Raw genomic sequence first — 26,217 nt, 5'->3', positions numbered from 1 at the left:
TATGTTTTTTTTTTTGCTTCGTTTCTTTTTTTTCATGGATTTTCTCATATGTAATCTCTTATACATTTGCAAATTAATCAAAGAGAAAAAGACGCTAATGTTATTATAATGTTGATTGAAAAAAGAAAAAAAAAATGATCGAATTAGTTAGCTAAATATATTTTGATGGTGGGAAAAAGAAAAGTATATTAATGAAGCGACATATCTTATTTTCGTTTATATTTTTTCTAACGTTACTGTTATTTTTCCGACTTATGTAATACATTTGTTCATATGCACAAATATATTTTGACAAATAATAATATGTCAATACACGCGACCATTATATATTTACATGCAGATGGGTGACGAATAAATTGCTAATATTGTCGAGTCTAGAAAAAAGATGTCTTCATAGTTATAACTTCCAAACGAATCTATTACGTTTTGAAAAGAGTGGGCGGGCGGTTACAACTAGGCTTTCATACATGTGACTATGTGTGACGAATATATATTTTTCACGAAAACATTTCTTAATATAATTCACCATAATACCTACCATATAGTTAAGATCATCAAATAACCATATCTCTTCACATGCAAGCAAATACAATACAAGTAAAACTACTACTTGTCCGAGATAATTCTTTGATAGGTTAGTCTAGATTTGACAATTGATAATTTCTCGTTCTTGAAGTACTTTTTGTAAACTCTTTCGTAAAGTTAAATTTAACTATCTATTACAGTGTTTAAATTCTTAACAAATGAAAATATATGCTTTATCAATGCAATTCATGTGAATTCTAAATATATGCCGGACGTGGAACAAAAGTAAACAAAAACATGCCGATCTTGTTTCTGATCTCTTATATGAATATAATTTATTACACAAAGTATATAACAAACAAATCTCCAATATTTCTTACTTGTAGAAATTGAAAAATTTACAACATACAAATGACTTTAACGAGATTAATAAAATCTAAAACTCTCCCTCTCGCTTCGAGAAGGGATACAAATGACACGAGAGACTACTACTACTACTAGCGGGTGGTACTTCAACTCAATACCACCTCTGCATCAGTATAACATAAAACCTTACCAATAAAAATGAAGAAAGATAAGAAAAGGTTCCCAAAAGATGACATCATCAAGGCCTCGTGCAAAATCAAGCACTCGAAGCACCACTTCTTTTTAGGTTAACCTCAATTGAAAGAAAGGACCAAATTACTATCATGCCCCTCTCTCTAACTGCTTCTACTACAACACGTCAATACCACACGATCAATGAGATGAATTTTCACCGAATCACTCTTCCTAACGTAGCTGCGCACCTGTGAAGGTCTGGCCGAAAGACCAGCCTGCGTTAGCAACGTTGTTAGAGACAATGGTTTGGCCATCGCTTGTTGTAACTTTGAATGAGAGAGATTGTCCGTTAAGGTAAGAGTTACTCTGCCAGTTCTGTCCCCAGTTTCTTGACATCGCTTGCCATCCAGTTCTTGAACCTTTAACCATCGCTGAGTGAACATCTCCGGCTCCTCCGACGTTAGTGATCAGAACTAGGTTGAAGTAAGAGTGTCCGTTTATCGTAAACCTTATTCCTCCTCTTCTCACGCACGGCACTCTGTTAAACACACAACAACAAAAAGTTGAAAACGGAGTAAGATTCCAATAATACACTATACTCTGTTTTGGAAGAAAAACAGAGCAGCTCTGTTTCATGTTCATTTTTTATTCAGTCGCATACTCTGTTTTGAGGTAAAAACAGAGCAGCTATGTTTTTTTAGGTTTTACCTTCGGTAAGCGACGGGGACAATGCCGGCTCTGTATTGAGCGATGCGTTGAAATACGGGCTGAGAGAGATCAAAATGCTGCTGAGGAGGGTTACACCAACCTCCTGCGTTGTTCGGTAAGGCGTTGTTAGGAGGGCAAAAGTTTGTGGCTGTGACGACAATTGAGCCAGGAAGACACCATTTTCCATCGTTTTGACATCTTATCTCGAAGCAAGCACCACAACTTAGACCATTATTGAATAGAGCCGTGCTTAGCGCCGCCGTGTTGGTTCCATAGCCTTGGCTATATAGGTTTCCGTATCCACAAGCACCTCCTGCAACCCAAAATTTCATAAGAATTGTGGTAAAGGAAAAATCTTGAAAGCTTTAAAGCCTTGTGACTTGTGAGAGAAGGTTCAAGGAAATATACCCATTGTGCCGGAAGCATCACCACCACCGTAGAATGTGGCGTGTGCGTTGACCCAACCTCCTCCGGCGTAACCATTGACATGTGACGTCATTGCTCCAAGGGTAGCAATAAACAAGAAGGTGACAAGAGCCATCGTTCTTTTTTCTTTTTGTGTAAACCTGCATATAGGTAAATGAAGTTAGATCACATTTTGTGAAGCTAAAACTAGTGAATGTGTGTGTGTGAGAGAGAGAAAGAAAATGATTACTTGGAAGGTTTGATCTTTCTTCTTTTCGTAAAGAGGAAAAAAGAAGAGATGATTATGAGAATCTGTTGTTTGGTTTAGAATTGGAAAAAGCAGAGGAGGGGAGTAGTTCAATTTATAGAAAAACTTAGTGAGTGAATGATTTACGTTTTTGCCACTGTTTAATGTTAATGCAACTAGCTTCCACTTTTTTCTTTTCTTTTCAAAACAAGACCAAAACTCCGAATGCAATTTTATTTTTCTGGTTTTTCATATTAAAAAACATTAGGTTTATTCAATGTAATATTAATGAACTATAGAATATAGTAAGAAAATATATTTTTATTGTTGGGGACCAAAAACCGCTGAAGATTTAATATTTAATGGCATGAAAAAGCAAAGAGGCAAAGACACATGTGAGCTACATACAAGACGAGTCGTGTGGTTTCTATTTTTTTCAGGCGCCTTCAAACACACATAAACACCAACTTTACCTTGGGATAATATATTTAGTCTATCAAGAAACAATTTAAGCTTGAGAAAGTTTTAGTCTACAAAATAGGTAGTTCTAAATTTTGAATTTGGTATAGTATGTAGAAGTAATGGATTAAGGTCAATATGGAGGCTGGAGAAAGTTTTATTACTGAGTGTGAAATTGAATATTCAAAAGAAAAGCAAAGAAAATATCATAAAGACAAAGAAAATTCAAGTTGAAATCCAAGTGGGTCATAGTGGTCTGCTTTGAGATCGATGTACCACGACACGTATAGCTTTGTCGTTTGTTTATCTCAATCTAATGTTTCGATGCGTAACCATCTTATTATTTATTTTAAAAAATCATCAAACCTATGTACGATCGATGAAGAAGTCGTGTCTGGTTTATGAGAAAAAATGTCGCTGGAAGTACATATATTGAATTACTTAATGACAAAATAAAATTTTTACATGTGTTTGGTGATGAAGTATCTAACTTTTAAGGAGCTTCTACGGTGTTTCTGCAAATGTATTTATTAGGGTTAGATAGATTTTTTTTAGAGTCACATTTTTTTAGTTTGCATATCGAGAAAATAAATGCACATTAAATTTAATAAGGTGAAGAAGTTCAACGGCAGAAATCGACGGCCAAGTTTCCGTAATTTCAGCTCAAAACATGGTCCACAAAATATCATGGACGGTCCGTTTGCTAGTTCTTCAAAATAATCATCTTTTAACAATTAGTAATATTTTCTGAGAGAAACAAAACAAAAATCTATTAATAAGTAGAAGATAAATAAATGAAAAACACAGAGATAGCTCCGCATGTGGATGACAGACGCCGTTTCGAGCTAACGTTGTAAGCATGTATTGATAGATGAGCAGAAGAAAGTTGACACGAATATGTCCTCTTTGAATTGTGTTTGATAATGATTTTCATCTACAAATGATTAGTGTAACAACTAATAATCATTACTTGTTCATCGTCATTCTTCTCCAAACGTTAACATGCGGTACATGTTAAATACATAAAATCACGTATGTTTAAACATCTTATAATGGAAAAGAAAGAATTATGTTTTGCATTTTACCAAAGAAAAAACGATTGTCTAGAAAAAGTGAAAAACGATTCTTAAATTTGATATAAACATAAAATTTGAATATATATAAATATATAGAACTAAGGCCATCTACATCGGTTGATTTTCAAAAAATAGTTTCTTATGAATAAAATATTATTTATTTTAATTAAATTCAGATAAAGTATTAAATTTTAATTTAAAAAATAAAATCAACTATTTTTGGAAAAACACGTGACCAGAAACATCTCTCAAAGTTTCTGAAAACAGAGACGATTTTCATTTCTCTCTTCTTTTTCATCACTTTATATTATTTTAATAATAAGTATCTAGTAGAAGAAATATTACTGATGGAGGTGCCTTAATATAAACGCTTAAATAATTTGTGGATAAATAATTTATGCCACTTACACGCTTAAGTAAACAGTCATGACGACGACAATCGTAAAGAGTAATTGTCATTTGTCAATATATGCATGTGGATGTCTTTGTGTGCTTCGCATACAATTGTTTTTTAGTTTTTTTTTTAACACTTACACATGCATATAAGTCAGAAAATAAAGAGCAATTGTCAATATAGGTTTTATTAATTAGTTTATGCATATAAATAAATCTATGTAGAAACTAAATTCATTCTGCGAGACATAGTTTTTTTTTTAGTTTTTTTTTAGACATAGTTAATTTATATTCTAATTATACATATATTATCATCTGTTGTTTTCGTAGTCTGATACTCTGATGTAAATCAGACAACCACTCTTTGCGCATATTTGTCTCCGTGTATAAAAATATTCATAAGCATTAGCGTGATGGTAGGAACAATGGCAAATTTCTAAAGAATAATATCAAAATTAAAACAAAATCAAAGCTTCCCGAAGCCGGTTTTAACGACCTTAACCAACTTTGTGTCTTCAGAATCATTTTATATTTTAACATTTTTATTCGAAACTAATTTCTAGTCGTCGAGGGGTTTCCCAAGATTCCAATTTCACGGTCCAATGCTATATTTGGAATATTTTATCTCAGCTCACGATTCAACTTTTACTTCTTGGATTAGATAATCACCTAACTAAGACTCTACTGATGCATAAATGATTGAGTTAATATAACAAATATAAGCAACCAACGTATGTGTTTAGTAGTAAATGTCTCAAAACTCAAAAGATATGGTGTAAATTCGTAATTCTTTTTCTAGGTTTGTCCCATTTAAAACAAAATTCGTGTGTTTAAAATTGTGTTTTTTTTTTCTTGCTCACCTTAATACTCGGCTTCGTCCACATAACTGACTATTAAGTGATTTAAGAGTTGTCATATCTGTTTAGCGTAAATGTTTTTGATAGCAATGTAGATTCTGTGATTTATTCAGTTATCTAATAAAAATAAAATACACATAGACATGTTTATAACCTATAACATCCTCTATTAATCTCTATATGCAATATAGGATGTTACACATATTAAGAAATGTGTATGTGAAAAATTAATATAGATGATATTTTAGTTGTATAAATCGCATTTAAACTCCGTAAAATTTAGTTTTAGTTATATTTTGTTTTACTAGCACCTGAAATTTTACAAGAGAATCGTATATTATCGACATAAGAAATCCAATATCATCCTCTAAAAATCACAAACATGGTTGCCTTGGCCTGAAGTAATTCCTCTCGATATTATTTATATAAAAAAAATTTGACAATAAAATATGAAATATAGATCAACCCGGTCTAAAAATTTATCTTTCGACTGTTGTTGCTGCAAAGGGACCGAGACACTTGCTTCTTCCTTTTTGTCCTTTTCCTAATTTCTTTGATTTAAATTTTACTAATTACTAATGCACATTTGCCCCCATCCCATGTAACTATCATATATGTTAATGCGGAATTGCCTTTTACGAAAATAACTTTTTTTGTTTGCGAAAAGTAAAATGACATCTAATTGTTTTCTAAAAATAAGGCAAAGCGCATTACTCATCCTAATTAATTAAGACATCTTGATTAACAATTGACGTACGTTACAACGAATAGTCCGGAAAAAGAAAAGAAAACATGACATTGCAACGAAGATTCCGTCACTTTTTATGTGAACAAACTACGTATTCCATACTGTACTCAGTCTCTCGATACGTTTAAGGGCCGAGCGTATGTGTATCAGTGTATGTATTAATGTATACAATTTCCTTAATGTATAAAGATAATTGAACTATTTTTGATGAACATGAACAAGACCACACCTTAACTTCGTAGTATAACCAACCTATCTATTCACATGTAGGAATATATATTATTCCTATTAGTAAATAATTTATTTAGTCTCACATTCTTAAATACAGACTAGTTTATTTGCCTATAGTTTTAATTAGCGAAAGATGAGAAATATTACTTTTGGAAACGTGGGTGACGTTATCACCATAGTGATGACCATGTGAGATGTATCAAATCTTAAAGTCGGCTTCATGTGCTTTAGTCATAATCATGCAAATGCTTACGACTCTTTTGATTAATTAATTATTTATTTATTATTTGCCAAATCTCCCCAATTTTTTTTCTCAAATACCCATTTTATGTATGTTTGGAAAAAGATTACCTATGCTTGTTAATTAGCCATAAATATTATCAAAGCCATGCATGATGTATGTGACCGACTGACTGGTAACATATATAATCACTATTCAGAAAAATAAAATAATTAATTATTTGTTTTAACGTATTGACAAAACTTCTATGAAAATTAAATACAGTTGCTCCTCTATGAAACATAATACTATAATAGTTATAACAAAAGCAAGGGAATATGAACAAATTCTCATATCCTTGAACTTGGTCGATCTTCCCAAACATCGTTAAAATGTACTTTTCAATCTATAAAACTAAGACATGAGCTCGTCGTCAAACGGATAGCTTATGGACCAACGTTCACATCATTCTATATCACTAACATGTTACCATATATTATGACAATGAAAAGGAAAATTAGGTTAATTTGTTGCTACTATTCGTTTTAGGCCAAACAAGATTAAGACAATAGTCAACATCTTCCTCTGGAAGAGCACCTCCATCGTCGGTGGCCATTTTTGGTTTCTGGATTTTACTAACATTGATTTACATCTCCTATTTTTCAGTTTTTTTCTTCTAATTATAATTGAAGAAATTTAAGCATTCAAATAAATTTCTAAATTATAGTGATATATGAGGTATATATATTCTGCAGAGATTGTATACATAATAAATACATATGGTCTTGACTAATCACGAGATATATAACCGTAAAGCTACCATCACTTTTTATGTATAATTATATAATTTTTTAGTAAACAAAATTTCTTAATTATAAAAATTCTTATGCATTTTGATGCAAAATTTATAACTCTTTCAATGGGTTTATTAAGATAATGGGTGGCTGTAGTTTCCAAAAATTAGCCTAAGTTAATAGTCTATGATCGACTAGAAAAAGAGATGCATGATCTTGATTATGGCAATTAAAGAAAATAAGACGTAAACATACACTGATACAAGTTATGTAATCAAAAATCAAAATCCACGTGCTTGGTTACTCTTTAAATTAGCCGTAATCCGCGGGGCCGCTTTCTACGACAAAATATTTATTAAATATTATAAATTGTCTTTTATATTTCCTTAATATGATTTAAAAAGTTCATCTAGTTTTACTCTCGCACTTAAACCTGCCTGACCCAGATATATAAGTAAGAACCAATTTTATTATACCGGTTTTTGGTTTGTAATTTATCCTACCTGGTTTACGTGAAACTATTCTAAACCATTAAATTTTTGGAATCCCCCAAACTTGAAAGGTGTGAAAAAAAATCATACGGAAACCTGTGCAAATATATACATATATACGGAAAGAAAAGATAAGAAATAGCGAAAACGCATTTGAGTAATAGAATACAGCTTTTTATCACCAAAGGAAAATGCCGTCAACTATTTTCCTTTTTCTTGTAACTTTTTAAAAACCTAGACAATATTAAGGTTATCCAATTAAAATGCTCATCGTTTTCATTATATTATCCATGTTTTAGACTTTTAGTGACATTGTGTACTTGCTACATATATCATGTGTTACACACATAATCACCACATCGAGATCAACCCAAAGGTAAATTAGATCACTTTTTTTTTGTCTTTTTTTTAATTCATAAAGAAATCTCTGAATTGGCTCTAATGTTTTTATAATGTTGACTGTAGTATTTTTGAAAAGGCATAAAGGTTATCCCTAAAATCTTAAATAAATGTGGAATGTCTTTGACAAGTCAAACTTCTTTTTAATATGAGTGGTGGATACTGCAGACTGGTGACGATGGCCTCTCTTGAGTGCTGTTGTATCATTGATCGGAATGGATTGAATGTTATTACTACACATATTTGGATAACGCATTGATCAAGACGTTATAACTATTTTTCAAGACCGTTAATTTAGGGATTGCCATAAAAAGCGCGAAGCATACCGAATTGAAATTAGTCAAAATCTAAACCAAACGAATTCTATTTTATATTTAACGGTCAAAATATTTTGTACCGAGACTAAAAACTAACTAGACTAGGGCAACTAAACAACACCAAACGAATAAATCAAAGTACATTGACGATTAATAATTGTTACTAGATATATATATATATATATATATATGAAATACATTTAATGATTACGTAAACAAAATAAAGCTAACTCACCAAAACTGAAATAATCATTTTAAATCGAATTAGAGAGAACCAAAATTTCCAGTTTTAGTTCGGTAATTCTTAAGAAATCTCAATTCGAACAAATATTTTTACAACCGGAACATAATCGAAGCAACGTAAATTTTGTTTTAGTTAATTTTTACAAAATTAAAGAACTGTAATCGAATACCAGACACAATTGATATTGTTCAATTTAAAAGTTAAACAAAAAAAATCAGCTGACATAAACAAGTTTTTTATAAAGGATGTTGTTTTGTTTGACAAAATTTAGACGAGAACGTTAAGTTTGGTATCGATCATAACGGTATATTATATATATATCTTTATTTATTTATTATTATCTTTTTATTTTGTTAAAGGAATTTACACATTGTTTCTGAGTGGGTTTTAAAAAGACTTTTTAAAAACGTTCCTTTTCAAAGGGGCTCTTTAAATATTGGCCTTATGTTGGCACATGCCCAAGTTAAAAACTTAAAACCAAGTTGCATCTCCAATAGCGACGCAACACATATATGCTTAATGCCTAAACCCATATATTATCATTATACCTTTTCCTTTCTCTTTAAATTATTGAGAATTTACATATTTCACAATAGTTTAAAAGTTCACAAGATTTCATATTTATATCCTATATATTCAACAAAATAATCTAAAATTATCCTACAAATTAATATTACTTTGTAAAATGAATTTTTGAACATCCACATTTTTCTACAACTAGAAAAAATAAAATGTATCTTTTTTTAAACACCAATATGTATCTAGATAAAAAGAAATCTTTTCTTTTCATTTTGTCTTGTGAAACAATATCTGAGGAAATCTTTGTTCTTTGTTTGTAAAATTCCTCACCTCCTAAATTGAATTAGTCGATCGAGTATACGACCCTACGAACATGGCTATCTTGCTGGGACCAAATTAAATAAAAGCTTTCACATCATTTTGATGAAATGTCAATGATTTTGCTTCTATATATACTATCTTGGATAAGATACCGTTATAAATATTAATCGTTTCCATTGCGACTTAAGGTCAGCCTACAAGCCTAGCCTCTATCTCCAGACAAATCTTTCACGAATAAGTCTATATTTTCAGATAAAGTATATTACTTTCTTAACATCCGATTATATCATATTTTCGTATAACTCTTTTCTTGTGAACATCAGCCCAAACATGTCACGTGAAAAGAAGTAAAATTGGTCCCTACATATCGTGGAACACTTGACACTTGAATGAACAGAAGCAACCACACAAATAATATGTATTTTTTTCTTTGTAGGCCGAGCCATAAACTAGTCATTCTCATGAAATCGTCACTTGTAACTAAATCATTATCTATTCGTTAATTTACTTGAACTGTTTTTGATAAACATACCAAAAAAGTTAGTAAATTGTATGTGTATGTGTGTTTAAAACAGTATATTCCTCAACGATGAGTTTTCATGTAAACTAAATTAGGCCGTATTCAACTAAAATATTAATTGAGAAAAGTATTCAATCTACATATCAAGTGATTCTCCTTTAAATTGTCAACAAAATAATGTAAAATAAGAAATGCATATTTCAAAATGTTGTTAAGAGTGTCGACGAATATCAGTTATTCTGGTAGAGATTCTAACCAATATAATGAGAAAAAAGATTTTTAGATGACTTTGTGTAAGTTGGTTTACGAAAACGACTTTTTGTAGGAATAGATAGGTATGTATTTGTCTATTCCTAACGACGACATATAGAGACCTTCCATATTCTTTTAAAATATTCAAGGATAAAAGGAGAAATGATGTGATAAACTAGGGGTGGACATAAAAACCAAATACATATTTCAAAAAAATAAATATACCTATTAGATTCTATAGTATTAGTCAAATTAAATAGATATTTCTATTATTGTTTATCCAAATATAACTAGAACCGAACCAAGATAATATTTAGTTCATTTTATAGTAAATTGCGAACAAACCTAAATCGAAAAACCGAATGCTTCTGACCTATGATAAACAGTTTAGAAAAATCGAAAAGAAAAAGAATCGGAGCGTTTGGTACGTGAATATAAACGGTGCATCGTGAGAAAGTGGATATGACAATGACGTGAACCTCTCATGTGCAACTTTGGGAACATGCAACATGTTTCTGACCTTTTCTTCTTACTTCCGTTGCTGTAGCCGCATCATGCACCACACTGCGACATTTCTTTCTCCCCGAATCTTCCCGGATAATCCTTAAATCTCTTCACTCTTTTAATTGGCACTTTTTTTGAATCTTTTTGTGGTCTCTAATTAGACATATTTCTATTACTAGGATGTTTAAAATAATTAACATGACACGTTATAGAGACTTGAGAATTAAACAATAATCATAAAAGAACTTCTAAACCAAACATAATGACCGTCTCTCAAAACACTCTATCTTTGGTATATTCCTATGATATGAAAATTGGAAAGTACTATTGGAATGAAAAAGGTTAAAATGTGTGTTCTGAAAGAAAGTGGGCTGTCATAACTTTTTGGTTGTCTCGGACTCTCACGTCCAAAGAAGAACGTTTCCCATGATCATGGGCTTTTGACTTGTCTCATAAATCTTAGCCCAAACTTGGCCCGTTTTAGTTCACAAATAAACCCAAGAAAGCCAACCAGTAGTTCACATAACATTTCATAGGAGTCTTGACACAACAAAGAGTGGCCAAATGTTTCAAATATTGGAATTAGTTTGCATAAACAGGAAAATGAAGTCAACATTTGACTCTTTGTAGTAAGCAAGAAACCTTACTTGTATGCTGCTCCATAGACATGAGGTCTTATAATCCAAGGGAAGCTATAGATTGCCGTATCGTTGATCTCAGTGCCACCATCGAAACCCGCAGCCGAAATGTGTAAGTCGGTGTTTCTTGTCAAATGACATCCATCTGCAACTACTTGCTGTATTGGATCCAGTACATTTTGAACATGCCTAAAAAAAGATCCATCTGCATCCACAAAAACAAAAACTTTGGATTCCAGTTTTGTCTTTTCAAGGGGTTTGATGTAAAAGAATACATACCTTTAGCCGCTACGTGCTCGATGAATAAGAAAATCCCACCCGGTTTCAGCACCCGCTTGATCTCTGAAGATACCAATCAGGTAAGTAATATATCCAGTGAGATCTTTTAAGGGTTTAGGAAGTTTACCATTTAGTGTTTGAGTGACATCAGAGACAGAACATAGAACAAGTGTTGCAACCACTGAATCCATAGAGTCATCATCTAATGGTATAGCTTCTCCTACCTAAGATCAACATATAAGTAACATCAAGGGATTACAAAAAGAGATGTCTCACAAATCAAAACAGAGCAATTTACTTACTCCATGCATGAATCTAAAGTTTTCAGGTTTCATCCCAGCTTCTCTGGCAGATTCACATGCGTACTTTTCCATTTTATGGTTCGGGTCCATACCAAAAACACAGACGTTTTCATTACCAGCAAAGTACTTCAGATTAGGGCCAGTACCAACACCAATCTCCAGCACTGTTTCTGCTTTACCAGCCAGTTTTTCGAATAGTTTCCTCTTGTACTCGGCGATCTTACCAAATAACACAAACATAAAACATGAAAAAGATCTATCATTCTCAAGAAATGGATCATAGAATGATGCATTTAAATCACAAAGACTGACCTCTGCTTCATAAGATCGCATTCCTGTGCTCAAGAACCAAGCAAAAAGCTCCTTATACCAATCTGGCCTCTGAGGATGAAATGTTTCTGAAACATCCTAGTGTGCAGATAAATCTCAGTCAGTTACATTTCCTCCACATCTCAAGTATATAAGAGTGCCATATTCATTCATTCAGAGTACCAAAGCAATAATCTTTGTGCCAAAGAAACAGAATCTTTACTAGTAAAATCTTGTCACACAAGTAAAAACTTGGTACCTATACACAAAATGCATCTAGGAGAAAGATAAAAAGAAATACAAATCACCTTGGAACGCGAAGCATTAGGTGAACAAATAGGAAGAAAGGGCATCGTCGGGCTAGCTGCTTCGAGAAAATGTTTTCTTCCACAGGAACATAAGCTGGTGGAGGAGGAGCCTGAAGGAAGTTGATGACTCTTTAGAGTTTCAGCACGAAGATGATCTCGTGAAGCTCGAATCACTCTGCGAGGTGAGTATTTGAGCGACGAGACATGTGAGGAAGGCGATGAAAGAACTCGAGTCATCATCTTCATCATAATGGCCAAAATGATCTTACAATCTCAGATCTTAGTCTTTAGAGTTGTCTCCAGCTTTCTAGGTAATAATTTATCTCATCTCGTTTGGTGAAACCTTACCTCGAACATTGTTAAGGTAATAATTTAGAGTTTCACTTCCAAGACGACTGAAGCTTTTTGAAATAGATATTGTAGTTTATATTCCACAAGGAACATCCATATCAATAAAATAGACTTATCCTACTATATAAAATAAGCTAGAGTGATCATTTACATTTATTTATATATCTCATTGAAAAGGTACAAATTATCACCATACCTTGGATGAATCTAAGAGACATGTTCCTGTGTTTTTATTAATTATAAGCAACTCCATAGACATGAGAGCTTATGTAAGCAAGCCTAGAAAGAGATGTCTTTTTAACATCTGCACCACCATTGAACCTAGCTTCTAAAATTGACTCTCCGGTGTGCCTTGTCAAGTGACATCCATCGGCAACAACTTGTTGCAATGGGTCCAAAACTGTCTGCACCAACCTCAAAAATGTACCATCTGCTCAGCCAAAGAAAAAGCCAAACGATGGGTTAGTTTCATCAGTTCTCTACACGCTCTGCTGATGATTTTTTCGAGTCGGAAGTTGTACCTTCGGCTGCAACATGTTCAATGAAAATGTATATCCCTCCCGGTCTTAGTATCCGTTTTATCTCTGTAACAAACCACATAAACTCAAACTGTTACTGAGCACTCTTAAGCTGTTGAATACAAAGGAGGTAAAGAGTTACCTTTGAGCGTCTGAGTGACATCTGTGACAGAACAAAGCACCAGAGTCCCCACGACTGCATCAACCGATGCATCTTCTAACGGTATAGACTCTCCAAGCTAGACACAATAACAAAAAATGTAGCATCAGGGGGATGCTATTTTGCTAATGATATCATATTTGATCCATAATCACAAAGTTACCGCATGAACGAATGTGAATTCTTCAGGTTTCAAGCCTGCTTCTGTAGCGGATTTACGCGCATAACTTTCCATTTTAGCATTTGGATCAATACCAATAACAGAAACGTTTGGAATGTCTGTGTAGTACTTGAAGTTGGGACCTGTTCCAATGCCAATCTCCAAAACTTTTTCTGCTTTCCCAACTAAGTTATCAAAGAGTTTCATCTTGTAATCTGAAACCTGACAAAAGAATAACAATAAGACATAAAGGAATCTGTAGAAGATAAGAAAAGAATGAAACTAAACTCATGAAATTCACTAGCCTCTTTCTCGTACGATTCCACCTCTGAATTCATAGACCAAGCAAAGAATTCTTCATACCAATCTGGCTTTGGAGGACGTAATCTTTTCAAATCTTCCTAAAATAAAATGAATTCAGATGATTAAAGGATGCATTTTTCATCAATTCTAGATAAACCGTAAAGTTATTAAACACAAAACAGAGGAAGAAACCGTTGAGGTAGAAGCGTGAGAGGGAGAGATTGGAAGAAATGGCATTGAAGTCATAGCAGCTCCTATGAAATGTCTTCTTCCACAAGGACAGAACCTGAAAGATGAAACAGACTCTGTCGTAATGAGATTCATCTGGGTTTTGATGGAATCTCTCAAAGCCATAATCTTTCTTCGAGGTCTATGTATGATCGTCGAGATTGATGAAGAAGGTGAGAAGTGGAGAATCTCCATTCTTTTAACTTATCAAAAGCTCAAATTACTCATATACCAAAACAGAGCATAAGAGTAACATGAAGATATGTTTTTCTCTACTTCAGATTCTGTCCACAAAATCAAATCTTTTTAATTACACATAATTAGCATTTTTTCTCCATATTATTTAGTAATAACAGCAATCAGCGAATCAAAACATTCAAAGCCAATCATTTTAGTGTAATTGAATAAAGATGATAGTTTTAGTTGTAAGCTAGTCCATAGATATGAGGTCTTGTCATCCAAGGGAAGCTATACATAGAAAAGGTCTGTACTTCAACTCCTCCACTAAAACCAGCTTCCAAGATGCACTCTCTCGTGTTTCTTGCCAAATGGCATCCATCTGCAAGTCTCTGCTGCAACGGATCTAACAATTTCTGCAAACGCTTGAAGAACGATCCATCTGCAACAACCGAATACGAATATTCAGGTTTTGTCTGCAATATAAGAGTTTTATATCTCTCAAATTTATGTACCTTTTGCTGCAACATGTTCTAAGAAGATGAAAACCCCTCCTTGTCTCAGCACACGTTTGATTTCTGAAATTACCATTGAACTTCTGAAAAGGGTTACTTACTTTCTCAATAAGGGAAGAAAGGATTACCTTTGAGTGTTTGAGTGACATCAGAGACAGAACATAGAACCAGTGTTGCAACAACTGCATCCACAGAGTTATCTTTTAATGGTATAGCTTCTCCTACCTAATGATAAACAAGATCAAACCAGGTGATTATGAAAAAAGACTAATGTAGGATGCCAAAAAGAAAACTTACTCCTTGCTTGAATCTAAAGTTTTTAGGTTTCAATCCTGCTTTGGTAGCGGATTTGCGTGCGTATTTCTTCATTTTGGGATTTGGATCCAACCCATATAGAGTAACGTTACTATTGCGAGCAGCGTAGTATCTCATATTAGGACCTGTGCCAATACCAATCTCCAAAACCTTTTCAGCTTTTTCACTCAGTTTATCAAATATCTTCACCTTGCAATCCTCAATCTTAACCAAAGAAGAAACAGAGCAAATCAAAACTGTAAGACAGAGGAATTAGTCAAACGAATGATGCAATCCAGTTCATAAACACAAACCTCGTTCCAATAAGACTGCATCAACAAGTTAAAAAACCACGAGTAGACCCTCCTAATACACCACCGGCCTCTGCGGATGATGTGCTCCTGGAAAATCCTGATGTACATAAAAGTCACACACCAAACTCTAAACACTATCAACTTCTTCTGAATCATACAGAACTCTCTCTAATCAAGAAATCACACTTCCAGATGTTATCAATACAAAAGACAGAATCTTTGCAGATATATCATGACATACAAGTAGAAAGATTCGTTTGTGAATTCTAAGATCAACATTGAGCATCTGAGAACAAATTGATTTGAGTCCGATCCTTACCTTTGAACACCGAGCATTGTGAAAAAAAGAGGAGTGAAAAAATCGGTGTAGTATCAGTAGTGGGAGGAAGAGCAACCTCAAGGAAGGTGAGTGTTCTGGGTCTTAGATCATACATGGTCATATAAAACTCTAATTTAATGGTGGGAACAAAGTTACTTACTTTGGAAAGGTTAAGTCAAGAAGGAAACAACAAAGAAAAGAGGACTAGTTGGTGAAAAAGAGAGAATAAAACAAAAACCAAGGCGGCAAGTTGCCGCTACTGGTGAAGAAAGTATTGGAGTTGACTTTCCCAATTCCGACATTATGAAGCCTTTGTTTGAGTAAGACGTCATAACTCACAAAGACTATTATTGTAATCTTGGATCTCATGTAACATCAAGACAAATCAGCAATTATAAAAATGCCAGGATTGGTTGTTCAGTTGAGTATAGAACTTGATTTGCGTAATGAATCATTAAGAGGGATTTGATGGATCATTAAAGCAAATCATTTGCAATCGTCCAATAGACGTTTCAAGCCAGGAGGTTTGTAAGTGATACAGATTTGCAGTCCCAAGTATGATAAGGTAAGAGACTTGATATTACAACCGTTGCAAAGCAAACCTGGTCGCTTATTCTTCTGTAAATTGACTTGTGATGTTGTTTGTTTGCGCTCCTCAAGAGATCTCTATATGTTGTTCATGATTTGATGTTGTCTTTTGCGCCTCCATCGTCCTTTAAATTGGTACTATCCACAGCTGATGCGCAGGCTTGGTCATCCGGAGCTTCGTTGTTATCAATCTCAGTGTCTGATTTCAAAGAGATACGTTGAATGAATGACTTGAGTAATATAATATGTCAATGGAATCAAGAAAAACAAAGCTACAGATTCATATCTAATTACCTTCAGTTTCGCCTGAAGAATAAGCCATTCGTCTTGCTCTTGGTTGCTGTTGCGGGGTTGGCTGTAACACGAACAGATATTAATGTCAAAGACACAAACAAGAAACAAATGAACAAACAAAGAAAGGTAGAGTTTTCACTTTACCTGCAGTTTTGGGCGGAGAGCTTCCAAAGGCCCTTTCGGCTTCTGTCCTTTTTGCTGATGAAAATGTCAAATTCATGTCTTTAGTTACTTAAGAGCCCTTTATATATTCCACACCACAAACAAAGACAGTAGCAGGAAGAAAGGATAGTTACAAAGGTTGGTAATGCAAAAGACTAACCTTGCCTAAAGCCCAATCAGCTGAGTCAAAAAACGCACGTTCATGGTCCTTAAACGAAAAATAAACACAGCTGAATCAGCTTCTAAGTTATTACACCTCATTCTAACAATGGCAAAAACAAAGCTACCTTAGATATCAAAGGAATCTTCTTAGGCAACAATCCTCCATACTTTTTCTTGATCGCATTTTCCTACAATATCGAACACCAATACCAATGGTCAATAAACAAAGCGCGAAAAGGTTTACGAATACAGAGAAAGATCATAACTTTGTTCCTTCCATCAACCTAAAACTCTAGTAGCTAAACTCCAAACAGTAAAAGAAACAATTCAAAAAAATCACCTCACTCTCCATTTCATCTGAAACCTTGTTGTCAATAGGAGCATCATCAATAATCTCCTTCCCTTTCACGTCTTCCATAACTGAGCTTTAACAAAAGTATGTTTTCAAATTCAAGTCCAGAACAAAAACTATATACATCGTTATCACTTATCAGTACTAAATCAATCATTAGAAACAAAAAAGTCCACTTCCCGCGAATTCAGTATTCGAATCTTAATAGAGATCTAGACATAGACTCTAACATCACATTAGAAATCGCCATTAAAAAACTTCAAGCAACAGTTTTATCGTTTACTCGAACATGAATGATCAAAAGGATAAAATCAACAAGAAGAAAGGAGAAAGTAATCGGAAATAAATTTTGGTGGAAGAGTTATACCAGAAAGAGGATCGCCGGTTACAGAATGGAGATTCCGGCGAGAAACCGGGGCAGTAGATCGGATCTGGTTATTTTAGTGATTATTTATTTCCGGAGCTGCACATTTCACGATGACGATGCCTCAACTTAACGCAGCAAATATTCTCTTCTTTTCAAAAAAAGAGAGGAGGTTTGGGCCTTAATTGGGCCAAATATTCCTATACAAAAAGATTCCATATATAGTCCTTCCTTAGTCATGTTTCTATTAGTGTTCATGTTGACTTTAAACAATGTGGTGAATTCTGGACCTTCTGGTTTTATAATTTATATACTTGTATTCACATTATTCCAATCGATTAATTTGATCTGATTGGTGACATAGAGCGGTAAAAAATGAAATATAAGAAATTAAATTTACGGGAGTAAAAAGGGAAAAAATTTGCCTCACAATTGTTGTTTGATCTATAAAATTTATCTTATGGAGAAGTTTTAGAACAAGATAGTTATAAAGATTTTAATTATATCTCTTCTTGGATCATTTCAAATGGATTTGACTTTGTATAGTTTTTTTTTTTTTTTGTGTGTGTGTCTATGAACGTCTGGATACAGTAACCTTCAAGCCATGAGCCATGGATAAGATCGTCATCATCCGATACTTGACAGGATGATTTGGCACCAAATGAAACTTATAGAATCTGCAAAGTATTGCCATTGCCATCTTCATTTGCAGATAAGCTGAATCCTTTCCCAAACATATCCTTGGTCCAGCCTACACTCACACAAACTCATCATCTTTCATGTTCAAAAACAAAAATCTTGTATGTGTTTGATTATAGTTACCTGAAAAGCTGTGAACTTGAATGGTGATGCATTTTGAAAGACTCCATCTTTAAGCCATCTTTCGGGTTTAAACAATGCTGCATCTGATCCCCAATTGTATTCCATACGACCCATTGAGTAAGGTACATATGTGACCATCCCTCCAGCTTTTACTTTTGTCCCATTTGGTAACATATCATCTTCTAATACTCCTTTCGGATCCTACGAATATCGAATATACGATTTTTTCTTTTCTTCGTTTCGATATCTCAATTCACAAATTTAATGGATTTTTACTTACCTGAGGAACGGCAGGGTAGAGACGAAGTGTTTCTGTGATCACAGCATGTAAGTAGTGAAGTTTTCCTAAGGAATCGTAGTTCAATAGTCCTGCGAATTCTGTTACCTTCTCGTTGAAGGAATTGAAATCCTCTGTATCGTATTGATGCAACGATGTATTAGTCGCTTCCGCGCTTTCTTTTTCGAGTTCTTGTAGCTCTGAGTATAGTTTCTCAGCAACATTTTCATTCATCATTATCATGTATATAGCCCAAGTGAGAGTTGTTGCTGTTGTATCTCTTCCAGCTATTACAAAGTTGAGGACAATATCTCTTAGGCTTTTCTCTGTTTCTTTGCTATCTGGATCGTCACTGATCTCGATAAACCTCGAGAGTATATCGTGCTTCACCTAGTTACATATGAGAATAAAAATGTTACTAATGTGACAAGTGCATATATTTACATTTTTGAGTTGTATAACAAGTTTATCACCTTGTTGTTGTTGTTGTTGTTGTTGTTGGTAGGAGATATTTGTGCCTCTAATAACTCTGCTTTCCTTCTTCTTATGACTGAATAGGTGAAATCATTGACTACTTTTATGCTTTTACCAAGCAATGCCTCAGAGCCTATGTTAAGGAACTTTTTCATCTTCCAAAGAGGATCTATGAAACGAAGTGTTACGATTATATTTGCGGTATCAAAAGCCTTAGCAAAGTGATTCTCTGGTAACTCTGGAGCCAATGTCCCTATCTCCACACCAAATCCCACTTTACATATTGAATCCAAAGTCATTCTCATCAACAATTCCTAGAGCCAAAAAAAGGATGTTATGTAAGAGAAACTAAGTTTGTAGACTTTAGTGATTAATAGATTCTTACCTGCATATCTACTTGTTGCTCTTTGAAAGATGCTTGGGAAAGGATAGTGAAGAGTTTAAGACTATACTCTTTAAACACTACAGTACTAAAATCTCTAAGATTCTTGGAAGCAAATTCGAAACTCGCGGTTTTTCTCTGTTTCCTCCAAAGCTCTCCATCAGAATTGAAAATCCCATCTCCCAACAATACTTCCATATAAGAATGATAAGTCTCTCCCTGATATACAACAAAAAATCAAAGTCACAACAAAACATATACATGATATTGATATAAAGAGCTTTTTTCACCTTGGGGTAATTGGAGAAGTTTGTTTTCAGGACATATTCAACGTTGATGGGATCAGCTATGTATGTATAAGTAGTGAATGGCATTGGAACCACTACTGTTCTTGAGTTATAAAGATACTCAACGAGCCAATCATGCATTCGATCAAAATTAGTTAACTGTTCGATCGCTGCTCCAACCAAAGGCCAAGTCTTTGGACCACTCTTGTTTCTTTGTCCCCATCGGTGTAAGAAGATCCATGATGTTACCATACAAGCTATAACCAAACACAACGACATTTTTTACCTCTTTGAATCTGAAAAATAAGTTCTAAATAAATTCATAAGAGTTTTTATATTGTTTAGCAATCAGACAAAGTTTGTGACCAATCTACTAATCAACTAACACTCTTTTTTATTATGCCTTCTTTGCAACATTTCTTTGGTGTGTATTCTTTCTTAAACAAGTTTGGTTTCGTGGTTTTGTTAAACCGTGTTTGGTACACCAAAACCGGTCAAAATTGAAATTAGCAAAAAGGGTCCACATATTTATGATAAGTTACATCCACTAATGTTTGAGTCTGCGCAGACTGAATCAAAATGTGGTTTAATGTACGATGATGACGACAAGTAACATTCGTTATCTAATAAAACGACAAAGATAAGTACCCAAAATGCATTGTATCTGGCGTTGATTCCTCCACACGTCATCGACTTGTTCATTCCAAGTTAACGTAATCTCAATCTCTCTTTTTATCATTTTAAAAACATCGTAAGTTACAAAAGTCTTTTGTTTTATTAGTTCGTAATGTAAATCAACTTCGTGACTTCGTCTTATCATGCTGAAACAACTTAATTTTTAATTAAACATTGTTTTTCATTTCACATTCATATGGGAGAAATATAAAATCCCATTGGGTTTTAGTTATAATATTTTACAATTTTCATTCATGTACCCAAACTAACCAAATATCTACCAAAGTAACTTTTCAAGCACATCTTTTCTTGTTTCTTCTTCTTTTTTACTGACCCCATCACTAAAACTTAAACATCGCTTGACGATGATGGTTTAAGATCTCGTCTTGGTTAAACTGAAGGTCCCCGAACCAACTAGACTCCGAATCAGGTTGATGAAGATGATCGAACTGACTAAAATTATCAATGTGAGAGACGGGTCCCATGTAATCCATTTCCAACAAATGAGCCAGCGAACACGTCCTTGGAAGTTTCATCGACGTCATCATCATTATCTCTTCTTCAGTTCTTCTCTCTGCTTCGTTAACTACAACTTTTGTCTCATCCTCCATTAGTACTTCGTCCATGAAACCCTCTTGCTCATTCAGAAGCTTACTTGCTCCTCTCTTCTTGTATATCCTACACAGTACCCATTCATCTAACTGCAAAAATATAAAGAAAATTAACATTTTCACAAGTTGTAATAAAATATACAAGAGCTATAAACTTGTTTCCTCTGCTTACGTACCCTCATGGAACCGTTACGTTTCGTTGATGCTTTACGTGAATCATGGAGACGATACTCATGCATGATCCAGTCAGTTTTGATTCCTTTAGGAGGTCTACCTTTGTAGAAGACTAGAGCTTTCTTGACACCTACGTTACTTGAACCGCTGTGAATGGCTTTGTCTGTACCGGTTGCTTTCCAATAACCGGAAACAGCTGCCCGGTTTGGTCTGACTCCGTTTGGATATTTTCTTTCTCTAGGGCTGAAGAAATACCACTCATTTTCTCCAAACTCTGTTTTCTCTGTAAATACAAAACGAACAAAGCAAATAAGGAAAGTAGCTCTAAACATGAACATCTAGAAGAATAGGTTATCATTGAGAGATAAACCGGGTCTAACCGGGTAATTGCCATGGGTCGAATTTGTAGATATCAACTTCTGGGATGATGGAGACAGGGCATGGTTTAGACATGGTCTGGTTTCGAAGATAGTAAACGATGAGTTCTTCGTCGGTAGGATGAAATCTGAACCCTGGAGGGAGGGTAGATTGGGAAGTTACTTCCATGATTTTCAGACAATTTAGAAAACAATCTAATAGAACAGGAACTGTTTTTTTTCTTTCTGTGTTAGTTTTTGATGTTCTCAAGGTTCTTGAAATGTTTAGAAAGCAGAGAAGGTTTGGGTTTTTATGCTTGAGCTTTTTGTCGTTTACTGTGCGTCACTTCTTTCTTATTGGTTGGTACATTGGAAAATTAAATAATACTTCATTTTGTCCATCTAATAGTCTAATGTCCTATATTATCCCTATCCTATTGTTTTTTTCTAATATACTAAATTTTGTCAAATGGTCATCAAACAGCCACGGTTAAAAAGCTTTTAAAAGGAATTTGAATAAGATGTTGGAGTGTGACTGGTGAACTTATTGAGTAATTATTATTGTTCTTCACCTCTAAACACGTGACCTAAAAGTATATACTTTTAATAAAGCTATAATTCCTTAAAGTAGCTGAAACATTTTTCAGTTTAAATGATAATGTTACTATTGGATGACATATACTTAACAAAATACTGTATATAGTATGATAAATTATTTATTTTATTCTAAAATTTGGTTTACAATAGTCACACTCTTTGTCTTTCATGATTACTGATAAACATGATCAATCTAATCATGTTTATACTGATAATATGATATATATAGTCAATTCGGTATTTTGTAGTAACTTTTAAAGTTTTGTGTTCTATTGTTTGTAGAAATCGCAGATAGGGCCGGTTGTGTCTATAATTAATCATTCATAAAGCTTCATTATACGTTTTATGAAGAAGAATTGAGTCAGAATTATCAGGTAGCGTAGAAAATAGCTTTTGGTTGTGAAGATTCTAAAGGTCTTCGTGGACATATAATTGAGTGTGCTTGACCACTGATTTGTTTGGATGCATTGCATGGCTTTAGTATTAATAATTTAGGTGAATCTCCATTTCAAAGAGAAGTATATTCATTTGTCCTATTTCCCCAAATATTCGTTCTTCATTTCGCTATTATTGCTTTCCTCCTATCTTTGTCTACCCTATCCATTATCCAAATGTAAGCCCAACTATCAAAAGTCATAAGCAACATTATTTTCTCCACGATATAGTTTGCATGACAAAATATACACATCAATAACTTTATACTGCATATATAATAATACTGATATCTCAATAATCAATAACATACGTTTTTCATAAAACAAACTAGTAATTAAAAAGAATCCAAAGGAGAAGTACTAAAGAACTTGTATAACATAAAAACTAGTGTGAAGACCATTCTTGGTCTTAATTTTGGAAGAAACGTGGCATGCTACAAGGCTTGGGGGGTCCAATTTTTTTGCTTCTGAATGACGTGTCATTTTCACATAAAAAGTCATTAGGGATAAGGATTGTGGAGGGCATACACCCACGCGCCACGGCGGATTTCTGATTAAACAATAATTAGATGTCACTAATTACGCATGTTCTTATCTAATGGTGTCATTATTATTCCCTAATTGGGTGATTAAATCTTTGTTTACTACATTTGTCCAAAAAACTCCACACGCTCAATTCAGACTGGACACAAGTTTCTTGAAAATGGGTTTTGTGAGATTACTACAAGATGCGAAGGAACGTTCCAGCACAAAGTGGGAAAGAGGAGAAAAAACAAGTTCATGATTAGCTGTTTATTCTTGTTAATTTCATGATTTTGTTTCGCTATTGCCACAAATAATTGTTCATTAAACCGTTATAATTAAGTGGCGCATGAATATCTTTTAAAATTTTTCAAGAAACTACCTTGTTAATGGACAATCTAAAAATGCTATTCTAACAAATTAAAAGACCCCAAAAGCTATTTTACACAAGTGTACATGTATTATACTATATTTCAAATGGCACATGATTCATCATATGTTCATATACATCACCAAGCCAATTTTATATACTTACTATATAGGGCATGGGACAAAAAGGATAGGATTAAAAGATATGAGGATTAGGATGAGATGACGCAAACAAAAGCTCTAGCATCTTTGTTTAGATAAATTTAGTTAAGGAAACCAATTAAATATGAGTGACGATGATTAATCAAATCGTCATCTTAATCTCTAGCAATCTAGCATCTTTGTTTAGGGAGAAACGATTTGTTTATATTTGATCGACTCCAATTCCAAACACATGCTTTACTAAATTCGTTTCTACCAACTTGAAATAAAAAAGTAACTCCTAGTCTTAGATACATCACACATATAGGCTAAAAGTTAACAGTCTGATTTGCTAACTGATAGCAGCACTGTCACTAAAATAAGGATTTTTTTGAGGTTAGAAAAAAGATAGATAAAGAGTATAAACGATAAAAGATGGAATCTAATTGCTAAATTTTGGTTAATCAAAACGTAACAATGAAGCTGAGGCAGATTAGATTCTAAGGTATGTTCTCATGGAGGCACAAACTTTAGATTATTTACGATCCTTCCACAATACGTTTATGATCATGATTTTATAAACCGGACCGGACGTTGAACTGTACATATATAAAAGCTGGACCAGAGTTCGCGGTTCAACCGGTCTGACCAGCCGGTCCGTGTCAGGTTTTTATTTTTATTTTAGTTATTGCCGGTTACGATGAAACGACACCGTCTTGTTAAGCGTAACTGTGCAACAGTGCAAGTATCACCCTCCGCAAAGCCACCGGAGAATTTGAACCAATGGCGTTGAGACTGACGACGCTAAAACGCGCCGCTGCTGATTTCCGGCGTATATTAGAATCCCGATGCTTCAGTTACGTCGCTGCGATTTCTCCTCCCTTAGACAGCGCCATCGATCGCTCTACCGCTTCGCCGCCGCTTGTTTTACCGGAGTTTTATAATTAACAATCGGATTCTATCATTGATGAAAATAACTTCAGATTCGGTTTCCTGAGTTTCTCTTTCGGTGGATCCATGGAGCTAATGGCTGTGCCCAAGAAGAAGGTAATAATTATATTTCAGCTTTTCCATTATACCACTGCAAATATGAAATTTGAGAGTTTTAGGGTTTGAAAGTGTTGCTGCGTTTGGAATTTGCTCTTTTAGCTGATTTTTTTTACCCTCTAGGGTTTTAGGGAGGTTTACTATTTTGTGGTAAAGATTCGATCTTGAGATCATGATTGGAAGATCTTGACTTCAATAGACAAGAATCAAAGATCTGTTTAAATGTAATCTGTTTTGCTTTGCTTAGGCCCAAAATCATTGTTTTTAAGAATGATTTGGTTAACAGTAGCTTTTATTTCGTGAATCATACAGATTTCTAAACACAAGAGAGGGATAAGAAATGGACCAAAGGCCTTTAAACCTACTCCTGTGATCATCCGTTGCAGGTATTTGCAGATCATTTTCTGTTACGTTTTGATGGTTCTTAATTTTGTTTCATTGGTTAAGTTTTGCATTCGATCTGCTTTGAGAGTCAAACAAGTCTTTCCAATTCAATGTTCTGTTTCTTTCTACCATTATCGGTAGAAACTGTGAGTTACCAACATGAACAGACTTTAATGGAAGAGCTTTTGTATTTGTTGCTCTGTCAAAAACTGAGACTGCTCCTTGAAACAACTTGTTATCATCATTTTTCCATTCTTGGTACCACCAGCATTATGAATTATGATCATGACACTGTTGTTTCCTGGCAGGAGTTGTGGGCGAGTTAAGCTGCCACATTTCTACTGCTGCAGTGGTGAGCGGGCAATACCTGATGAACAAAGCAATTCAAACAACTGAGCAAGACTTACTATATGAATGAGCATTGTTGAATTCGGATCTCAAGAGAGCGGGAAATCATATGCGGGTTCTAAGTAGAGCACTCAATGGTTATGATGTACAATGGTTATGATGTAGACTTAGATTCACTCTGTTTTATTAGTACACATACTTGGAGCCTTGGAGGTAATAAACAACTACATAAGTTTGTACTACATCTTCGACCATTTGAAAATGTTTTGCCGAAGTAATTTGGAATGTATGCATTTAAAATGCAGATTTGATCGCAATCAATTCAATAGTACAAGACAAATGATATGGCCCCAAATTTTTTGGTTTTTGATTGGTTAAATCCTTGAGGTCCTGATACTGCCAAATTTGATTGGTTAAATCCTTAAGGTCCCGATACTGCCAAGTTAGACG

General features: G+C 34.1%; 8 protein-coding genes and 1 long non-coding RNA gene across 18 annotated transcripts; 2 read left to right on the top strand and 7 right to left on the bottom strand.

Moving 5' to 3' along the window:
- Positions 1-809: 809 nt before the first annotated feature.
- EXPA1 (expansin A1) lies at positions 810-2,622 on the bottom strand. Of its 5 annotated transcripts, NM_001198428.1 has the most exons (6): positions 2,429-2,512; positions 2,182-2,339; positions 1,774-2,086; positions 1,431-1,603; positions 1,314-1,340; positions 848-1,239 (listed from the first exon to the last, which is right to left on the bottom strand). In NM_001198428.1, exons 2-6 carry the CDS (start codon positions 2,312-2,314, stop codon positions 1,148-1,150), a joined length of 738 nt encoding a protein of 245 aa, NP_001185357.1. In that variant the 5' UTR covers positions 2,315-2,339; positions 2,429-2,512; the 3' UTR covers positions 848-1,147. The 5 variants fall into 5 exon arrangements, with proteins under 5 accessions (NP_849868.1, NP_001319356.1, NP_001185357.1 ...); NM_001334412.1 differs by having other exon boundaries at positions 814-1,340; NM_179537.5 differs by having other exon boundaries at positions 810-1,603; positions 2,429-2,622.
- An 8,186-nt stretch (positions 2,623-10,808) lies between these two features.
- Positions 10,809-11,093, top strand: AT1G09063. The gene has a single exon (NR_139555.1). It is a non-coding gene; the product is annotated as an other RNA (long non-coding RNA).
- Positions 11,035-13,054, bottom strand: AT1G69526 (S-adenosyl-L-methionine-dependent methyltransferases superfamily protein; the record flags this gene model as incomplete). Of its 3 annotated transcripts, NM_001036179.3 has the most annotated exons (6): positions 12,607-13,054; positions 12,302-12,397; positions 11,990-12,208; positions 11,815-11,911; positions 11,688-11,750; positions 11,035-11,613 (listed from the first exon to the last, which is right to left on the bottom strand). In NM_001036179.3, the coding sequence occupies exons 1-6, from the start codon at positions 12,853-12,855 to the stop codon at positions 11,414-11,416; spliced, it is 924 nt and encodes a 307-aa protein (NP_001031256.1). In that variant the 5' UTR covers positions 12,856-13,054. The 3 variants fall into 3 exon arrangements, with proteins under 3 accessions (NP_001031256.1, NP_564970.2, NP_001154462.1); NM_105621.3 differs by having other exon boundaries at positions 11,152-11,613; positions 11,815-12,397; positions 12,607-12,927; NM_001160990.1 differs by lacking the exons at positions 11,035-11,613; positions 11,688-11,750; positions 11,815-11,911 and having other exon boundaries at positions 11,960-12,208; positions 12,607-12,967.
- Position 13,055: 1 nt separating this feature from the next.
- Positions 13,056-14,797, bottom strand: AT1G69523 (S-adenosyl-L-methionine-dependent methyltransferases superfamily protein). The gene is made up of 6 exons (NM_105620.3): positions 14,291-14,797; positions 14,101-14,196; positions 13,799-14,017; positions 13,618-13,714; positions 13,479-13,541; positions 13,056-13,387 (listed from the first exon to the last, which is right to left on the bottom strand). Exons 1-6 carry the CDS (start codon positions 14,519-14,521, stop codon positions 13,191-13,193), a joined length of 903 nt encoding a protein of 300 aa, NP_564969.1. The 5' UTR covers positions 14,522-14,797; the 3' UTR covers positions 13,056-13,190.
- AT1G69520 (S-adenosyl-L-methionine-dependent methyltransferases superfamily protein) lies at positions 14,746-16,060 on the bottom strand (the record flags this gene model as incomplete). Of its 2 annotated transcripts, NM_105619.2 has the most annotated exons (6): positions 15,946-16,060; positions 15,627-15,723; positions 15,316-15,537; positions 15,147-15,243; positions 15,019-15,081; positions 14,746-14,945 (listed from the first exon to the last, which is right to left on the bottom strand). In NM_105619.2, the coding sequence occupies exons 1-6, from the start codon at positions 15,960-15,962 to the stop codon at positions 14,746-14,748; spliced, it is 696 nt and encodes a 231-aa protein (NP_564968.2). In that variant the 5' UTR covers positions 15,963-16,060. The 2 variants fall into 2 exon arrangements, with proteins under 2 accessions (NP_564968.2, NP_001322974.1); NM_001334411.1 differs by having other exon boundaries at positions 15,627-16,060.
- A 219-nt stretch (positions 16,061-16,279) lies between these two features.
- Positions 16,280-18,044, bottom strand: AT1G69510 (cAMP-regulated phosphoprotein 19-related protein). 3 transcript variants are annotated; one of them, NM_105618.4, is made up of 7 exons: positions 17,871-18,044; positions 17,492-17,571; positions 17,277-17,339; positions 17,150-17,197; positions 16,972-17,025; positions 16,828-16,888; positions 16,280-16,732 (listed from the first exon to the last, which is right to left on the bottom strand). In NM_105618.4, exons 2-7 carry the CDS (start codon positions 17,567-17,569, stop codon positions 16,623-16,625), a joined length of 414 nt encoding a protein of 137 aa, NP_564967.1. In that variant the 5' UTR covers positions 17,570-17,571; positions 17,871-18,044; the 3' UTR covers positions 16,280-16,622. The 3 variants fall into 3 exon arrangements, with proteins under 3 accessions (NP_564967.1, NP_974115.1, NP_849867.1); NM_202386.2 differs by having other exon boundaries at positions 16,387-16,732; positions 17,492-17,576; positions 17,871-17,988; NM_179536.2 differs by having other exon boundaries at positions 16,424-16,732; positions 17,492-17,893.
- A 246-nt stretch (positions 18,045-18,290) lies between these two features.
- Positions 18,291-20,408, bottom strand: CYP704B1 (cytochrome P450, family 704, subfamily B, polypeptide 1). The gene is made up of 6 exons (NM_105617.3): positions 20,113-20,408; positions 19,826-20,041; positions 19,440-19,754; positions 18,970-19,356; positions 18,690-18,890; positions 18,291-18,618 (listed from the first exon to the last, which is right to left on the bottom strand). Exons 1-6 carry the CDS (start codon positions 20,386-20,388, stop codon positions 18,439-18,441), a joined length of 1,575 nt encoding a protein of 524 aa, NP_177109.3. The 5' UTR covers positions 20,389-20,408; the 3' UTR covers positions 18,291-18,438.
- Positions 20,409-20,833: 425 nt separating this feature from the next.
- Positions 20,834-22,268, bottom strand: NAP (NAC-like, activated by AP3/PI). The gene is made up of 3 exons (NM_105616.4): positions 21,950-22,268; positions 21,572-21,852; positions 20,834-21,485 (listed from the first exon to the last, which is right to left on the bottom strand). The coding sequence occupies exons 1-3, from the start codon at positions 22,113-22,115 to the stop codon at positions 21,126-21,128; spliced, it is 807 nt and encodes a 268-aa protein (NP_564966.1). The 5' UTR covers positions 22,116-22,268; the 3' UTR covers positions 20,834-21,125.
- A 2,369-nt stretch (positions 22,269-24,637) lies between these two features.
- Positions 24,638-26,119, top strand: AT1G69485 (Ribosomal L32p protein family). Its single transcript, NM_148644.3, has 3 exons — positions 24,638-25,035; positions 25,348-25,421; positions 25,728-26,119. Exons 1-3 carry the CDS (start codon positions 25,006-25,008, stop codon positions 25,813-25,815), a joined length of 192 nt encoding a protein of 63 aa, NP_683485.2. The 5' UTR covers positions 24,638-25,005; the 3' UTR covers positions 25,816-26,119.
- The last annotated feature ends 98 nt before the right edge of the window (positions 26,120-26,217 follow it).

Source organism: Arabidopsis thaliana (genome assembly GCF_000001735.4).
Source record: "Arabidopsis thaliana chromosome 1 sequence".
NCBI classification, from domain to species: domain Eukaryota; kingdom Viridiplantae; phylum Streptophyta; class Magnoliopsida; order Brassicales; family Brassicaceae; genus Arabidopsis; species Arabidopsis thaliana.
This window is presented reverse-complemented; position numbering and strand designations above follow the sequence as displayed.

What these genes read in the sequence shown, in the direction of transcription:
- AT1G69510 (NM_105618.4), bottom strand. Translation starts at nt 17,569, where the DNA reads ATGGAAGACGTGAAAGGGAAGGAGATTATTGATGATGCTCCTATTGAC. An exon ending in AGATTCCTTTGATATCTAAG is followed by an intron (nt 17,198 to 17,276) that starts GTAGCTTTGTTT and finishes TTTTCGTTTAAG; the next exon opens with GACCATGAACGTGCGTTTTT. An exon ending in TTCTTCAGGCGAAACTGAAG is followed by an intron (nt 16,733 to 16,827) that starts GTAATTAGATAT and finishes CTTTGAAATCAG; the next exon opens with ACACTGAGATTGATAACAAC.
- AT1G69485 (NM_148644.3), top strand. Translation starts at nt 25,006, where the DNA reads ATGGAGCTAATGGCTGTGCCCAAGAAGAAG. An exon ending in TGGCTGTGCCCAAGAAGAAG is followed by an intron (nt 25,036 to 25,347) that starts GTAATAATTATA and finishes TGAATCATACAG; the next exon opens with ATTTCTAAACACAAGAGAGG. An exon ending in CCTGTGATCATCCGTTGCAG is followed by an intron (nt 25,422 to 25,727) that starts GTATTTGCAGAT and finishes GTTTCCTGGCAG; the next exon opens with GAGTTGTGGGCGAGTTAAGC.
- NAP (NM_105616.4), bottom strand. Translation starts at nt 22,115, where the DNA reads ATGGAAGTAACTTCCCAATCTACCCTCCCTCCAGGGTTCAGATTTCAT. An exon ending in CGACCCATGGCAATTACCCG is followed by an intron (nt 21,853 to 21,949) that starts GTTAGACCCGGT and finishes TTGTATTTACAG; the next exon opens with AGAAAACAGAGTTTGGAGAA. An exon ending in AACGTAACGGTTCCATGAGG is followed by an intron (nt 21,486 to 21,571) that starts GTACGTAAGCAG and finishes ATATTTTTGCAG; the next exon opens with TTAGATGAATGGGTACTGTG.
- AT1G69523 (NM_105620.3), bottom strand. Translation starts at nt 14,521, where the DNA reads ATGGAGATTCTCCACTTCTCACCTTCTTCATCAATCTCGACGATCATA. An exon ending in AATTCACATTCGTTCATGCG is followed by an intron (nt 13,715 to 13,798) that starts GTAACTTTGTGA and finishes TATTGTGTCTAG; the next exon opens with CTTGGAGAGTCTATACCGTT. An exon ending in TGTCACTCAGACGCTCAAAG is followed by an intron (nt 13,542 to 13,617) that starts GTAACTCTTTAC and finishes GGTTTGTTACAG; the next exon opens with AGATAAAACGGATACTAAGA.
- EXPA1 (NM_179538.1), bottom strand. Translation starts at nt 2,314, where the DNA reads ATGGCTCTTGTCACCTTCTTGTTTATTGCTACCCTTGGAGCAATGACG. An exon ending in TGATGCTTCCGGCACAATGG is followed by an intron (nt 2,087 to 2,181) that starts GTATATTTCCTT and finishes TTTGGGTTGCAG; the next exon opens with GAGGTGCTTGTGGATACGGA. An exon ending in GTCCCCGTCGCTTACCGAAG is followed by an intron (nt 1,604 to 1,773) that starts GTAAAACCTAAA and finishes TGTGTTTAACAG; the next exon opens with AGTGCCGTGCGTGAGAAGAG.
- CYP704B1 (NM_105617.3), bottom strand. Translation starts at nt 20,388, where the DNA reads ATGTCGTTGTGTTTGGTTATAGCTTGTATGGTAACATCATGGATCTTC. An exon ending in AGCAACAAGTAGATATGCAG is followed by an intron (nt 19,755 to 19,825) that starts GTAAGAATCTAT and finishes TTTTGGCTCTAG; the next exon opens with GAATTGTTGATGAGAATGAC. An exon ending in TCAAGTTCACAGCTTTTCAG is followed by an intron (nt 18,619 to 18,689) that starts GTAACTATAATC and finishes GTGTGAGTGTAG; the next exon opens with GCTGGACCAAGGATATGTTT.